General features: G+C 38.9%; 1 protein-coding gene across 9 annotated transcripts in view; it reads left to right on the forward strand.

Annotated features, from left to right (window-relative positions):
- The window catches only part of Unc5d (unc-5 netrin receptor D), a 519921-nt gene that overhangs the window by 464849 nt on the left and 37322 nt on the right, over nucleotides 1–17750 (forward strand). For all 9 annotated transcript variants that reach the window (XM_005066591.4, XM_013110828.3, XM_005066592.4 and 6 more), the window contains 2 exons: nucleotides 10700–10868; nucleotides 12402–12629. In XM_005066591.4, coding sequence (XP_005066648.1) covers nucleotides 10700–10868; nucleotides 12402–12629 — 397 coding nt within the window. The remainder of the gene's footprint in view (nucleotides 1–10699; nucleotides 10869–12401; nucleotides 12630–17750) is intronic.

The raw sequence follows: 17750 nt of genomic DNA on the forward strand, positions 1-17750 counted from the left end.
TGCATGTGTGCGTATGTGTGTGCTTGTGTGTGTGTCTCTGTGTGTGTGTGTGCCTGCATGTGTGCGTGTGTGTGTGTGTGTGTGTGTGTGTGTGTGTGTGTGTGGTGAAAGAGATGAAAGGGTTGAAGATATTGCCCAGAACTCTGGCTTGGGACCTCATGATTAATTAGCAGAGAGAGATGTGCCAGCTGAAGGTCACCTGAGAGTTTCTGACAACAGTTGCTCTAGGAACAACTTTAGATGTCTTTCCAGGGAATAAGCATAGCTCTTTGACTTACAGGAAAATATTATGAAAGGAGAGAGGAAAGACAGAGAGAGAATAAAATTCAGAAAGGATAAAGAGTAGAACTAAACTCAAACATAATCATGGCAGCAGCAGGGGCTGGGGGTGAAGGACTAACCTAGTAAAGTAAAACTTTGGTTCATACTCAGGTCAGAAGGCATAGCACATTCTGACTCACTAGCATGAGGTAAGGATCTGGGGCACATAAGCTCTGCTCCATTCAAGGTGAAATATCCTACCTTTCTAGGTAAGAATCTACCTGCCATCTTGGAGATAACTGAAACGCACTGATGACATTCAGCACTTGTCAAGATTTTATTGCCAACTTAGGCATTAACATTGCATGAAAAGTAAAGAATTGTCAGAGAAGAAATGACATGGCAGACTGAGGGGAGCACAGAAATTCAGACTGCTTGGGCTCCAGTTAGTCAAGAGCCAGGGTAACCTTGAGCAAATGATTCTCTTTCTGTAGACCCAAAATGTTACATGTTGTTAACTGCTTTGTGATTTGGATGGGGATAATGCAACAACTTTCTACATAAGAAGTCCAGTGAAAACTGTAAAATACCACTTACTTATTCATTAATTTCCTTACTCATCATGTGGTGATAAGAGTTCAAATCTAGGGCCTAGAATATGCTATAGAATTGCTCTACCATTGAGCTACATCTCAAACCCTCTTATTATTTTTCATTTTGAGACAGGCTTTCACTAATTATTCAAATCGACCTTGAACCTATTCTGTAAACCAAGTATACTTTGATTTTAGATGATCTTTCCTTAGCCTCAATAGTAACTGGGGTTACATACCTATACTGCCAGGAAGACCCAGTCCTGATTTATGTGTATGGGTTGAGTTCATATGTATACATGTTCCTGTGTATGTGTGTATATGTACATGTCTCTGCATGTGGAGCCCAGACATCCATACCTGGTGTCTTTCTCAGTTGTTCACTGCCTTGGTTATTTTTTTGAAACAGCATCTCTCACTGAGCCCAGAGATCACTAATTCTGCTAGGCAGCCTGTCCTATAAGCTCCTGGCATCCCTGTATCTCTAACTCCTTAGCTTTGAGATTACAGGTTCATGCCATTATATCTAGTTTTTTACATGAGTGCTTTGGATCTGTTCTCAAGCCCTCATGCTTGCACAGTAAGAATATGACTGACTAAAACCACCACCTCTACCTATAGCACTAAGTTTTTTATTGCAAAAACAACAGATGTTCTCTAGTTGCTTTAGTTGTCTGCATGATAACACCATACTTCTGGGCTTTTTTTTCTACTTCAATCACATTGAAAATATTAGTAGTTCATTCTCAAGGTCCTTATAAAAATAAAATAAATTCCCTCCAATGCTTTCAAGCTTACCACGATTTCTAATGATTCTCTGGTCTGTCTCTTATACCTCAAATGTCTACTGTATGATTCCAAACAGTGGAATCTTGGTGCACTGACATTTGGACTAGAAGATGAGGGACTACTCCAGCAGGACAGGTGGCTTAGGTCACCTTGAACATGCTTTATCCCTGTTCACTCCCAGGCTTTCTTGCTTGCTAGTGATGGATAAAAATGAGTAACTGTCCTTGGTCCTCTTTGCTCAGGGCTCACAGGGTTCGAATTCACTGTGTTGCTTTTAGTGAGTTTCAGAGCAATGTTACTGGATGCACACGTGGATGACATGTCCCTATTCCTTCTGAGGATTTGGCATTAATTAACTCTACAGTGAGGCTAGGGAACCTCTGAAGAAAGGTGATCCCTAAGTAACACAACAGAACAGGACTGTGCCAGTACCAGAGGAGTAAATTGCTGCCATTTGGGAGCTCTATTCATTCTTTTAGGCTACCTTGCCATGCATTGTAATAAAAGGAGCAATTTATCAAATAGCGTCTCAGTGGACTAGAGGTTAATGCACCTTTAGTGGAAGATTATACTCCTTTCCCCAATAAAATCAAGATGGTTTTTTTTTCATGAAGTCATTTATATTGGAATATAATGCCAAAATGAAGTACAGAAAAAGGTGGAAAAGAGAAAATTCATACATCAATTGTCATTTTAAGACTTGCTTCTTTTCAGGAAAGACTTTCCACCAAAATCCAGCCCCGCTTTCTTTTCTACTTCACACCCCCTCAGCCTACAAGCACACCTCAATACAAATTGCTATCATTTTAATCAAAGTGCATTTGAAGCCCAAGTGAGCACACAATGGGAAGTGATTAGAGTGGTCCAGGGGAGTCTTTAATTAAAGATGCCATTGACAAGATAACAATGGTTTTGAATGGTGTTAATAGAGCGAAGTGGAAAGTACATCTTAACTCAATAAGGGAAAGTCACTGGTTCATGGGTTTGATTGCACATTGTGAGCAGGCACCACATACTGTAATTATTTTTATTTGTATGGCCATCTTTTTTATTGCCCATGATGGAAGTAGAAATAACCTGTCCTATTAAGATATTTCATATATATCATCCTTTCCCCTTCACATAGTTATAGTCTAATGAAAATGCCAGGAGAAGACACTAGCCCCCTAAGTCTACCTCCATGCTGTGATGATGATCCACACAGTCCTTGAAAGACATGAACCATCTACCCCCTAGCCACCTGGGTACAGTCTTTAAGCTAAACCACCAGATCCTACCAGGTCCCCATAAGGTTATGTGCAGACACCAGTACCTCTCTGGATAGCGGAGTAGAGCCTCCAGCAGCTGCAGCATTGAAACCCTGATAATGAGCAACACCTTGGTTAGTTATGCCACACCTGGGAGTTAATGCAGGACACAAGCAGGAATAGAGGATGCCAACATACAAAATGGTTCAACCATAACAGAATGGCTCCCTGAAGATGCCTCATACTGCTCCCAGGACTTGGGAATTGTCTTCCCTGTGCCGGAGGATTCCTCAGCTATGAATAGATTGAGAGGCAGAGATACTACAAACTATACAGGAGAGTACAATGAAGGCAGGGTCTGAAGAAGGCAGGAATGACAAAGTCAGGGGGTCTGAGACTGTCATGCTGCAGATGGAAGGAGAGGCCTTGCCTCAAGTCATACCGACACCCTGCAGCTGAAAAAGTCAAGAAATGCTTTAGCTTAATGGGATCTTTGCTATTGAGACCTGTAAGAAAAGCTTATTTTAAGCCAATTTGTTTGTACTATAGAAATAATGGAGCAGAAACCCAAGCCTCTGTTTGACTACTGTACAAACCCTAACATTCTATCTTCTTAAGTCTTCCTCTGCTGTGACAACTCTCGTGCCAGAATTTGCTCACAACCCCAGCTTTGGGGATTAAGTATTTAGTTCAGACATTCAGCGCTTGCCTAGCATGCATGAAGCCCTGGCATCTAATCACTAGAGTTTCCTAGAATAAAATTCCAGACTTGAAAAATATGCCCCACAGAACAATTCCCTCCTGCAACTACCCCATGCTTAAGACCAACACTCCTACACTCACTCACACACACAATCGCATTCACATACATACACAGTCGCTCACACACACACTCAAACATACACAATCACATTCACATACACACACAGTCACTCACACACACACTCAAACACACAATCACATTCACACACACACTCAAACACACACAATCACACTCACATACACACACACTCACTCACACACACAATCGCATTCACATACACACACTCACTCACACACACAATCGCGTTCACATACACACACACTCACTCACACACACACTCAAACACACACAATCACATTCACATACACACACTCAAACACACACAATCGCATTCACATACACACATACACTCACTCGCACTCACAGCACTAATAAGGCAGTAGATCCCCTTCCCAATTCTGCCTCAAAGTTGACAAGCAACATTGGCTTTGTCTCATGCCTCCCCAGCAGCATCCCTGCATCTAAGCACGGAAGACACTGAGCCTGATTTCTCCATAGGTCTTCCCTGACTAAAATGAAATAAGATTCACATTTCCTCCAGAGAAAGCTGTTTCCCCATTCAAAATGTAAATGAATAAACAACTTACTAGATATTAAAAACTGTCACAGCAACATGATGCATAGATCGGCTCCTCTCCCTCCCCTCTCACTCCTTCACAGCCAGGCATCATTTCACTTCTAAAAAGCCCAACACTGCATGAAAGATGAGCCTTAAATTGTGTCTAGGAACTGGTGATTTGCACATGATTTGTGCTTCCTTTAGTATATTAATTGGTAAACACCCTAGGAATGTGTGTGTAAACTAAAGCCGTTTAACATATGCAAACAGTTTAATCTCTCTCAGTGTGGTGTTGCTCCATTTCAAGGAGCTCAGAAGCTCCTTCCAGTGAGCCTCTCATTCTCCTCCCACCACATTGCCCTCTGTGCTGTCTCCTTCCTATGATCCTATTTTAGATAATACCACGTGGGTGACCCAAATCTTTAAACCCTTCAATGGTAAAGATGCACTTCGCTCCCTCGTGAATTGTGCGTGGGGGCTGTTTTAATCCAGTGTTCTCAATCTGTGCTTCCTGACTAATAGACTACAATGGCTTGATAAGCTGTGGCATTATTTCCAATCATTGCTGATCAACCTCCAACCTGACATCCCTTGCTTATGAATAGATGCTGCGTACAGACTGAAGTTGTAAGAAGTCAACTCCAGTGGAATGTTGTTAACAGTAACAGCATCGTCAAAGGCCTTAACACCGTGCATTAAACTTGACCAGCTTTCAAATCCCATTTTGGAAGCCTTCCCTGTATTTATCAGAGGCCCGAGTCCCTCTTAGATGCAGGGTTCCTTTGAATATTTTCTTAAGAACAACACAATTTTCAAATGTTAGTGCCAAGGACACTTAGTAAGTAAAAGAAGAATGAATCGGTGTCCCTCTTCTACAAACACTGAAAAGAACCTTTACTGCAGGTATCCAGGAATGTAAAATTAACTTCTCTGCCAAAGAAATTCTGAGCCACATTCCTGTTTTAGAATCCCTTGAAGATAAAAAGGTGTGGAATCTGCTGTAACCAATAGATGATTTGCCCATTTTCTCCTCTCTTTAGCTCCTCACCACCTATAATTTCTTTTTGGGTGCTTGCTTTTCACAACCTACATAGGAGTGGTGGGAAAAAGTTTTCAGCACCTGTGTTCATGATTTTTAGATAAACTAGTGAGAAAGGCTAGCTTTAAAGAGTCCAGCTCAAGGCAGTTCTAGAATGTTACTTTCTGCGGAATGCTAATCTGTGGTCAAAACAGGACAACAACAACAAAGCAAAGACAGACAAAACAACAAAGCGGAAATGTTCAAGGGTTTTGCCCCATTGTAGTAATTTTAGTACCTTAGGTTAGAATGTGGGTTTTAATGAAAGGGAAATGATTATGAAGGCAGTGAGAACAGTATGTATTGGCAGTTGAAAACTCTGAAAGGCTAGAGCAGCCTTGCTTTCAGGGTTCTAGTTTTAGTACTACAGCTCATACCTATCTGCCTTTTATGTCTGTTCCAATAAAATACGATTTAATTATGTATTGACCAAGGGCCTGACATAGTAAAACTACCATTACTCTTCTGTCTGGATTCCAGAAAGATACTGCAGGCAAAGGTGATCAAACCCCTATTAATCTATAATCTAGGCCATAGGAGGAAGGTGGGGACGTTGATTACCAAGCACAGCGGGGCAGGCAACGATGAAAACCTCATCTCCAAACTTGGAACTGGCAGTTTGTGCTTGAAGAAAATGATCTTTTACAAGTTGAGCATCAGATAAGCAACTGTTGAGTTAAAAACATAGTGTCTCAGCAGCTGCCCCATCCTGCCAAGGTCATCAATGTTGGCAGTGCTGTGCAGACAGGCGAGGGGAATGCTACTCTACCGGGCAAGCAGTACCTTCATCTCCGTCCAGCTCATGTTTCATGCAAGAGGATTCTGAAAAACATTCTCTCTGAGTCTCCTATTTCCATTCACTCATTCAACTTCAACATTTAATAAATTTGAATACACTTTCCAATGTAATGAAAAATTGGAGACTGGTAGCAGAATTTCTATCTCCTGTGATCAGATCTGTAAGGGTTAATATGTATAACCTTTGCTGTATTCTCTCCCTGTATATTTATGCAAATGAGTAAAATGCATACATGTGCACATAAACAAAAGGCTTATAACCTTTGTGAACAAGATGCCCCTTTATCCTAAATGTGTCGGCATATTTAACTCCAAAGCTGCAAGTTATCTTTTGTGACCACATGTTTATCAAAGTCAGACAATTAGCACTGATAACATACTAATATTACAGAACAAAACTTATATCTATTTCACATTTTATCAGGATAAGGTTCTTCATGGCAAATGAAAACTCAAGATATTTCATTGTATTTGATTGTCGTGTGTCTTTTTAGTCTACTTGAATCTGAAGTCACTCTTTAAATCCTGTAACAGTGACGATTAAACCTGCAGTGACTATGTTGTACATTTAACCAGCAAGCTGGCTTTCTCTCACATTTCCCAGTGATGAGATACAAGTTGTGCACTTTGGGAATGGTCAAGAGGGGATGCTGAGCTCTCTGCACTGTACCCCATCTAAGGGCGTGTTCTGTCTATTCTTTCCACTACTGGCAACATTAAGGTTTACAACGTGTGCCAAGTTGCATGTGGAAAATCACCATGTGATGCAATAGTTGCCTTTTGTAATTGGCAAGTACCTTGGTAAAGGCTTTGAATCTATATCATTCTATAGGATTTCTCACACTTCCCTCAAGTAGGTTTATATCATTTCTAATTCTAGGTTAGATCAAGAATTACTGTGGCTAATTGCTAAGTGATGATTCCCTATGCTTATTACTTAGTCCTTTTTTGTTTCTTACTTTTCCTTCTTGTACATTCTTATGTGGTTTGGTGTGCTATTCTACATTCTACTTTTGTTTACTTTGAGTCTAAAAATGTTTCAGATTTGATCAACGGGAGCCACTTAAAGCTGGTTTCTGTGTTCTTTTCAACAAATAATTGACTGTGTACCATCGGTATGGTTGGACACTAAGGATACAATAATGAGCAAAGCATTGTTTTAAATCTCTAGCCTTGTGGGGAGTAGATCTTAGCTTATAGGAATCACAAGAACAAATGAACAAAAAGGATAGTCCATTAGAAGGCACTGAGCAAAAGAAAAGCCAAGGTCAGCCCTTGGTTTAGGAAATGTTCCAATTACCATGGCATGGGCAAGGAGTGCCTCATTAGTGGATGCCATTTCCACAAAGACCTGAACAGGACAGGGAGTCCTATGACTGTCTGGAGGACATGTCTTTCAGGCAATGCCTAGCACTGCAGAGCAGCAAAAATAGCCCCAATTCCTTGAGGTCAGAGTAAACTGGCATATGTCTGAATCAAGAGTAAACTGGAAGACAGAAACAGAGCAGGAAGACCAGCACTGTGGTCAGAGTTCCTTAAATCCTGATAGTGTGTATTTCTAATATTGATTGATACATTGCTAAGTTATCAGATAAAAGTGCTACCTTAGATAACAAAGTTCCTCTAGACATAAGACCCAGATCTCAAAATACGTTTACATAAAGAAGATCTAAATTATATGCATATATGCATGTGCCTATAAATGTATGTATATGTATATATATACATATATACATATATATATATATATATATATGGAGAACAATGTAAGAGTTATGTAACAAAGGTCCAAGGCAACAAGGCTTTTCAATCCTGGAAGAATACTAGGGTGTGAGACGCAGTGAACTAGTTCATACTATGGTTCTGAAGCTACCACCATTAATAGTTGCAGTTATTATTAGCTTAGAGCAATTTTAGGGAAAAAATGGGAGCCTTTTCTTCTAGCAAGGACACGAATCCTGCCTTGTCATATATTATGCAATGTGAGAAAATGCAAATGCCATCCAAGCTTTTCTTACAAAGCTTCATCTTTGTCCACACTCAATTAAAGGTTTGCCTCCCTAGTCCCGTCCTTAAATGTCCTCAGTCATTATCTGTGACTCAACTTGGATCATGTTCTCCATCCTCATCTTTCCTTGGGATATCATAAGAGCCAAAATTTGGTCAGAAATCTCTTGATGGTGATAGAGAAGAAAGATAGTCTGCTCACAGACCACAGAGCCATGAATCAGAGATTTAGAGTGGTTCACTGCCATCCCTTTGACTGACATCTCTGTGACCTTATACAGCAATTGCATGCCTTCTCAGGTGTTTGAAGGCTTTTAATTAATATTTGTAAATCTCCCTGATTGCCAAAAGTGGACAGTAATAGAAAAGGGCAAATTATTATTGCCGATGGAAAGAGGAATGGGGAGATTGTTTTGTTCCATCACCAGAGAGATGCCAATACGTACAGTCACTGTTCTCATAGAAGAAGGAATACATGTAAACTTTGATTTATTGACTTTATACTTACAGTGGGTTCCAAAGACCACTTAATGCAAAGCCCCAGCACTCTGATACACAGCACACTGTGTCTGTGAGTGCTGGTCCTGGATCCATTAAGACTGAGAGGAATCTTACTATTCACAGTGAGTGTGAGAGTTCCTCTAATTAACTGATTTCAGTTCATTTGGCATTAAATAATTTCCCCAATTCCCATATGTTTGAACAATATGTTCAATGATGGGGATGAATCTCTGAAAGCAATTAAATAGTTCTTTCAGGAGAGATTGTCATCGGTCACTCATAAACATCCCTACTTTTCCTGTCCATGATGAATATAGACAGCAATTATAAGAAAAGTACTTAACCCTTCTCTAATAGTTGTTGGCAGCCATTCACACACAGGCCAACACTGTATGCTGAGAGCACACACTTGAGTTTCACATGTTTTTCAAACCTTGAATATATTGTTCTGGGCTTTGCAAAGCATGTTTGCTACTGCTAATACAGCCTTGCAGTCTCCCTTGCTGCTCAAATGTAAAGGCAGGGGTGCTCTCAGCTTAACATATTTTTGGTTCATTTGTAGAGAAAGAACTGTCAAATTCAGGCATTTTGGAGAAATAATCTTTTTGAAAGCATGACTAGTGCTTCGTGAGGAGGGAAGGTGGCCATGTGATTGTGTTCAGCTCTGTCTTGGATGCAGTTGATGTCGGGTAATCCTGCTGTTATGTAACCCAAGTTTAGTGCAACAGAAAACTATAGACACCAAACTCAAGCGTGACCATGTAGAATTTGAGGCAGGTCATTGAATATGAACAACAATGACTCAGGAATTAATAGCATTTAGGTGAACTCCTAAGGATTTGCCTACTCAAGACCATGAAACCAATTTTATCTTTGAAAACCAAATTCCAACATTATGCTGCCAGGGGCTTGCTCTGGGAATCCAGGATGACACATTTGAATATCTTCCTGAGTGGAAAGACATGAAGTTTTGGTAGTATCTATCTGACCTAGATCTCAGCATGCATTGCTCATCTGTGTGTCTGCAATTACTTCATTGATTATATCATTGTATTTCTTATAAGTGAAACATACAAAACGAGTAAGAGAGTTGGTAGAAATTAAGTGGGCTTCATGTTATGCTATTTTTACTGATTGTTATTATGTAAACTTCATTTTCTTATTGTTTCTTGGGGAAAACTGAATAAAGCTGAGGGTGGAGTAAGGCTTAGTTACCCTGTGTTCCATTCCCAACATGAGCAGTGTGAATGGAGCTGTGTAATGAAACAGAGGGAGTCAATGAGTTATGACCCATTTACTGAAATTTCACATAGGTTTGTCTTCTACAATAGCATTTTCATTGTAAATAATTCACAACACAGGAAAATCTGAACTCCAGATTTGGGTGCAATGACTTTAAATTAGGATTTGAAAGAGTTGAAAATTAGCTATCATGTACATGATTATATACACTTATAGCTTTTTAGTGAGCTATCAGGATAAAAATATTATAAAACTGATATGGTTATACATTGCAGAAATAAATGTTTTAAAGCAGAATAATCATGTTTAATTTGTAAGTACCTAAGGTAGTGTTTTGATGCATAGTAACTTGTTTCATCATTTACTAGCATTAAAATACTATTGAATATGTTGTTTTGGGAAAGGGATCTGATGATAAGCCAACCAAGTAAGTCAGGTCTGTAGATTCTTGGGATTTATCACCAATAGGAATATGCTAACGAGAATGATAATTGAAGAGTTTGTTAACAGGATTGATAATTTGCCAGCTGTGGTTAGCTGCACAGGTGCATTTTAGGGTTCTTCAATCCTTCTTTTATTTCCAAAGGACTGGTTGTCACTTTGCTGCTTTGTTTGTAACATCAGTTGAGACCTAACCATAGTCAATCTGGGTACCTGGACAGTCTGACGCTATGGCCTGTTCTCCAGGTCATTATACAGAGGGATTTCACTGCTTGTAGACTATCCCCATCTGTAATTAAGTTCTCATTCCTAGTCCTTCATCCTTCACATGCCTCTCTGTCTTCTTTCTCATCTGGGAAGCCTGCAGTCAGATGGATCTGAGGTACTCCTGAGTCCTGAAGTCACCTGTGGCCCTCCAGATATGCTTGTCACAACTCCCTTCGCACTGACCATCCCTCACTGTGCAGACGTCAGCTCAGAGCACTGGAACATCCACTTGAAGAAACGGACACAGCAGGGAAAGTGGGAGGTGAGATGTTGTGTGGTTTCTGTATTTTTTCAAAAATGGTATTCAGGTTCTATGGATGCATTAGATTTAATCTTCACTATTCTTATTATGATGGGTCAGCTGTGAAACTGGAGAACATTTGCTAACTGCCAAGCAGTTGTGATATGAATTTTATACAGTCCTCAAGGTGTTTGCTAGCTTTTTCATGTAATAATGGAAAAGAGAGACAAGATACAATCTGGGGTTATTGTTTGGTCTGAGAACTCAGTTGTAATTGCCTGCAAAAATGCACACACTATGTACCTGCTTTAAGAGTATCCAGACTCCCCCCTAGGCCATGTCCTTTTCTAAGATGACATTACTCTGTGCCAATGAGGATGTAGCTCAACGAGGACAAGCTAAGCTTCAAAGTATCAGGAAAGCACCAGGTACCTAACATATGTTTATGGCATTAGCAAATACATGTAGCAAATACATGTAGATGATCACTACTGAGTTCCTGTGTAAGTAAGTACATGTAAAGAGCTATATATCAATCTGAGAGAGGCAAGGAAAAAGAATGAAAATATATAAGTCAACCCCAAGAAAGATTGCAGCTGAATTACTATTTTAAGTGAAAGTGCTGATTTGCCTATCTGATAGGGAATTCTTTATGTCTATCTGAAGTCAGTTTGCATTGAAACCAGATTGCATGAATTACTGGGACACAGTGACCTGCATGTGCCAGTCCTGGGATCTTGTCTCCCAGGAGGTATTTCAGGTAAAAAGACGTAAAAGAAAAACCATAGTTCTCTAGGAGAAAAGACACAGTTGCTGCAATATAATACATATGCTGGACTCAGCTGTATCTTGAGATAGTGCATTTTCTGGGTTCTAGAAAGAATCCTGTTATGTACTGGGTCCTGGTACTGTGGCAGGAGAATACTGGGGCCTAGCCAATATGTAGTTGTAGTCTCCTTCCCCTTGTGTTTTATTTTGCCTTGATTTTTACCACTTTATTTCTCAGCTTTTCCTCACAATCTTCTCCATCCAGATGGTGTTGTATTTATGCTCCACCAAACTAGTTACACATGCCTAAGTTCTTATCAGAGAGGGTGAAATATTCTAGTACATCTTATCCAAGTCATTTATTTAATGGTCCCTTGTGAATGATTGCAGTGAAATGAAAGTGGTGGAGTGAAAATAAACATCAACTTAAGGGTGTTTTAGAAGGTTTTCAGAAATAGATCTCTGAAAAAAAGTAGTAATAATGTAAGTTTGTTTATTGAGGTTAAGGCTTAACTTTTTAAAAAGCTGGTATTGAACAATTAACTACAAATGGAAATTTCAAAGCAATGTTTTGTTATGGTTCCTATTAAAATGGACATCACACTGTACATAACCATTTCATGCATTCTTGCCTTCAGCAGTTATTTTAATAGAAAACAACGATTTAACATTGATATTTAAGACAATAAAAATATTCTGAAAAGTTTATTTATTTATATCTCTGTAAACGGTTGGACCCTATGGTATTTCCAAACTGAAAGAATTGAAAACCTCTTTCTCTAACAGGAAGTGATGTCAGTGGAAGATGAATCCACATCCTGTTACTGCCTTCTGGATCCTTTTGCCTGCCATGTGCTACTTGATAGCTTCGGAACATATGCCCTCACAGGAGAGCCAATCACAGACTGTGCTGTAAAGCAGCTCAAGGTGGCCGTGTTTGGCTGCATGTCCTGTAACTCCTTGGATTACAACCTGAGAGTTTACTGTGTGGACAACACCCCCTGTGCATTTCAGGTCAGTTTTTTTGTTATAATTGTGGTTTGGTTTGTTTGTTGTTTGTTTGTTTTGATGCCATGAAATTTTGACTATCTATATTAGTTCCTTTTCTCTTGCTGTGATAAATTATTATGACCAAGAGGAACTTATGGCTAAAAGAGGTTTATTTTGGCTTCTGGCTCCAAAGGGATAGAGTATATCATGGCAGGGACCACATGCTATAGCAGCAGAAGCAGGAAGCTGGCTGGTTATAGTTCCATCTATACCCAGGAAGCAAAGAGAGTAAATGAGAAATCAGGCAAGGCTATAAACCCTCAAAGCCTGCTCTCGGTGATACATCTGTTTTAGCAAACTCAACCTTGGTTCTATAGCCTGTCCTAACAGTGCCACCAGCTGGGGTAAAGTGCTCAAATACATGAGCCTATGGGAGACATTTCTCATTCAAACCACCACAGCTTCCTAAACACCAGTATTAGTAGAGGATTCTTCAGTGAAAACTTTGGGGGAAAAACACACACCACTTTGAACAAGAGTTATGTTACTGTATGTTCTATGTAGAGGAGACGAGGAGACAATTGACACTCAAGAAGGGAAACAGATTAAATTCATAAACACTGAAAATACTGTCTCCTAAATTGTGAAACCATCTAAAAGCACAATCATAATTCAGAAAATAAATGTAAACAAAAAATGTGGGAGAAGATTTTTTTTGAGAACACTTTGCAAACCCGTATGAAAGGATCACATCTAAGAGTGAGAGATACCTGGTCAAGAAAGGGAATGGCATAAATCACAGAACAGGGAATTATTTGGTGTGAAAAAAGCAGTGAGAAAATTGCCTGAGTCTACCGAAGGATGGAATTAGGAAACAACAATGATAAATCATACCTAACACCAGGCAGTTATATAGTATCCTGGACACATTCTAATAATGGGCTATTAGGGCAGAGGTAGTTCAATGTTCTTCTCCATTTTTGGTGCTTTTAATCATGTAATATTCATCCTAAATTAAATACTCCTGAAGAGTGTGGTTTATTAATAGCAGCAAGGATAATGCAGATGAGCCTGTGGAAGCTTTGCTCATATATAAATAGCATAGCTCTCCTGACACACCTCATTCCAGATCCCTGCTATTCCAGTCCTGGGTCATTAAGTCTATTATGCAGAACATTCAGTAACTAGGTTTTAAGACGCTGAGCTGGAAAACTCATGTTTACCAATAGAAGAGATGCAAGGACCTGAATCCTGAACATAAGCCAGGAGGTGACACCATGACATCCTGTATTTCCAAACCTTCTTCCATGCCTACCTTGTAAGGAACACAAGTCATTGTGAAGGTCATGCTTAATCTTAGCTCCCCATGTGTAATTTTGTATAGAGTTCCAGTGAAGCATTAATACTCATCCTATAATTGTTATTTTATGCTCTTCATTTACCCTCCCTCCCATCGTCAAACTAGAATTCTTTATAAGAAAAAAAATATTTAGGGTTCAAAAGCAAACAATGAATAACTAACTAGAGAAGTACATGTGGGGATTACTACACACACTAAACAGTTGTCTAAATGCTCCAAGGATTCCAACTAGATGATGTTTAGCAACTCATCTAGGTGTTGAAGATGTAGTAAAGAACTCCAGTCCCTTGTGGATAATCTTCTGATGAATTCATTCATTCATTACCATCAAAGTCAGCTCTCAACAAGCATGGATTTTCCTTGTCTCACTGCTTATGAATGCATTAGTAAGATAGTCATTTTCCTAGAGAGTTTATCCCTGGTACTTTGCAATAATCTATTTTCATTCCCTTTGATGTAACCAGATTTTTCAGCAGCTCAATTGTTTGCAGAGATATGCTTTGCAAGGGAAGTCTTAAAATCATGCTAAGACCAGCTTCTAATTTACTATCTATTCCTGCTGGCCATCTGCCCTTCTTAGTGCTAGGGAAAATTCCTTCCCTGTGGAATCCAGGTATCCTTATTGCATTATTCAGAAGTATGCCTACGTCAGTGAAACTTTAGCTTCGCTTTAGGGAAGTGTTTCTCAGTATATATACCCCTAACCTCGCTCATTAAATCTTTTATGCTAGTGGCCCCTTATTCATCAAATTATATACGATAAAGAAGGCTTTCAGGTAATATTTGGTAGCACTTGTTATTGGAAGGTGTTTGTGATAGCTGTCATGAGCAGCAAAGGCCACACATCCCTTCTGTGTTTCTGAGAGATCCTCAACCTGGAATGCATAACTTTTTTGAATTGTTTATAGAATAAAACATAACTTTAAGCATTTCTGAAAAGAGACTTCATCACTCGGAATAAAGCCATCTAGTTTGTCTTTTCTTTTCTTCCTTCCTTCTCTCTCTCCTTTACTTTCTTTTTATGTTACATAGTCATGTTCAGTAATTTCATCTTGCTACAACATAATGTGTTCAGAACTTTCCACATAGAAACTTTGGTATCACTTTAATATCTTCAATCATCTGTGTTGTATCTTTATGGTTTTATATGTGATATTCATTAGTAGTTACTAACCCATTAATACTGTTCCATTTTAAGAAAGCTTCAACAATTTACTGTTTGATCCTGTAAAATACTTCATGGCTAATATCAGCTTAAGCAGTATGAGCTAAAAAGACTGTGTACATTGTTGACTCATTTTCTGTCAGCCTCACATTATTCCCCTGACATACACAGAAAAACACTTGATTTGTACCCTGCCCAAGACTATTAATAAGCCATGAAACTAAAAATAAAACAATGACACTCTGGTTTTTGCTAATTACCAGTTCAGTTTCTAACTTTATATAGTAAAAGCTGTTAAATAAATATATAGAGTGCTATGAAATATTCAAATATTCATGTATTCATGATAATAGATGTTAACTGTTAACACTTTTATAATTTTCATTGCATATATTCATTGTACATAGAACTGTTTAACACAAGGGCATTTTAATACAAGTCTGTAGTGATATTGAGGATAACCTGAGCCTACAGATCCCCCTAATCTTCCCCATCTCATACCTCCACCTACTCCTATTAGATCCTCCCTTAGTTTATTTTCTGTAACTGTGATAAAAATACCCCCAACAAAAGCAATTTAGAATCCACAAATGAAACAGAGTACTATATTTGTCTATCTAAGGCTGATTTAATTCATTTAAAATAATCTCCAGTTGGATCTGTTTTTCTGCAGGCAATATCACTTTGTTCTCTACAACTAAAAAAAATAAGAAAGCATAAAACAAAGTCCATTCTGTATGTATATAATTTTCTTCATAGTCCCTTTATATTGAACACCTAGGTTGCTCTTATAATTCAACTATTGTAAACAGTGTTGCAAGACACTGATGTAGAAGTATCACTGGGATATGTTGACTTAGAACCCTTTGGGTAATTACCCAAAGTAGTATAGCTAGGTCATGTGATAGATCAACTGTTAGTATTTTGCGTAATCTCTATACTGATTCTGATCATGACTGGACTAGTTCCCATTCCTACCAACAGGATGTAAGATTTCTCTTTATCCACACACTTGAAGAATTTCTTGTTAATGTTCTTAATGACTATCATTCTGACTGGGTGAGATGGGACCTCAATATGCTTTTAATTTTCATTTCTAGATGGCTAGTGAGTCTGACCATGTTTCCATGTTAATTGGCTGCTTACATTTCATCTTTTAAGAGCTATTTGTTCAGTTCTTCAGCCAGTTTATTAATTGTTTTAGTTGTTTTTCACCTTGCTTGGGTTTTTCTTTTTTAGTTATTTGAATTATCTAGGTATTAATCTCCTGTCAAGCATACAACTAGTTGGCAAAGGTTTTCTCACAATCCATAGACTGTCCCTTCAACCAGTGAACATTTCCTTTCAACTGTGAAGAAGAAGGCTTTTAATTCCATGATATCTCAGTTGGCAATCGTTAACATTGCTTCCTGAGTGATTGGAGTCCTGTTCAGAAAATCTTTGCTTATACCTGTGTCTTTCCATGTTTTCTTTAATTGTCCTTGTAACAGTTTTTACATTTCAAGACTTAAAGTCTTTAATCCATTTGGAGTTGGTGTTTCATTATTTGTTTATTTAATAGAAGTGGGATATGGGGTAGGGTTAGCTTTGCCATATGTGTGCCTCAGTATTCGTGTGAACATCAAAGGACTCTTTATGGGGGTTGGTTCTCTTCTTCCACCATGTGGGTCCTGGGGATCAGACTCAGGTCATCAGGCTTGATGACAAAGGCTTTTATTCATTAAGCCAACTTGGCTGTCCTAGGGCTGATTTTTGCACAGGGTGATGGATAGGGATATGTGAATATCTGAGTTTCTCAGAAACAGTGGTTGAAAGGCTGTCTTTTCTCTGATGCATATTTTTGGCATTTTTAATAGAGTTTATGTTTATAAAAATTAGTTTAGAATTTTTCATGGAACATTTAGGCAGATAGTGCCCATCTTATAATTTGTTTCAACTATCACTATAATGAAATGTTTATCATAGTTAGGACACGTTTGTGACAACTGTTGTATTTATTGCATCTCAAAGAAATGATAACAAATATGCGCTCAGCTAGAGCTTGGCTCTTCACCAAGAAGGAAGGCTGCTGCAAGGACATGGTTACGTCTTTTTTCTCATTCATATCTCACTGGGAAGTTCCATCCCATAAAACACTTAGATGCTAGAAGACTTTGCAAAAGAATGAGCTCCCAGACCACATCTACTTGTCTGTTAACACTTGATTATGGCCAAGCAATACAGCGATTGCCATCAAAGAGTATTCCATTTGAAGAAGTTGAGTAAACAGACAACCCATCCACCTTCCTTCATTCTGATTGCAGGGCTTCCCTGTTTCACTCTAGTTTTTCTGGGCTACACTGGGTGGAAACAGAAATGTCTTCAAATGACACAAACAAAACAGCCATCTCTTTGGCTAAGATATGTTTTAATGTAAGCTTAGATATTTTAAGATCTGTTCTGATAAAGACATCTACCACTTACTTCATAAAAAATTAGACCAACTCAGGAGTGCTGCTAACAAATAGAAAATGTCAGCTGCCTGGAGGTGAGAAAGGAGTGAGCTGAGAAAGGCCAGAGTTCTCTGCTCCCGGTGCCTCCTCTGCAATGGTGGGAGCAGCCATTTTGGGCCTCCTTACTG

Source organism: Mesocricetus auratus, unplaced genomic scaffold, assembly GCF_017639785.1.
Source record: "Mesocricetus auratus isolate SY011 unplaced genomic scaffold, BCM_Maur_2.0 Super-Scaffold_100026, whole genome shotgun sequence".
Classification (NCBI taxonomy): Eukaryota; Metazoa; Chordata; class Mammalia; order Rodentia; family Cricetidae; genus Mesocricetus; species Mesocricetus auratus.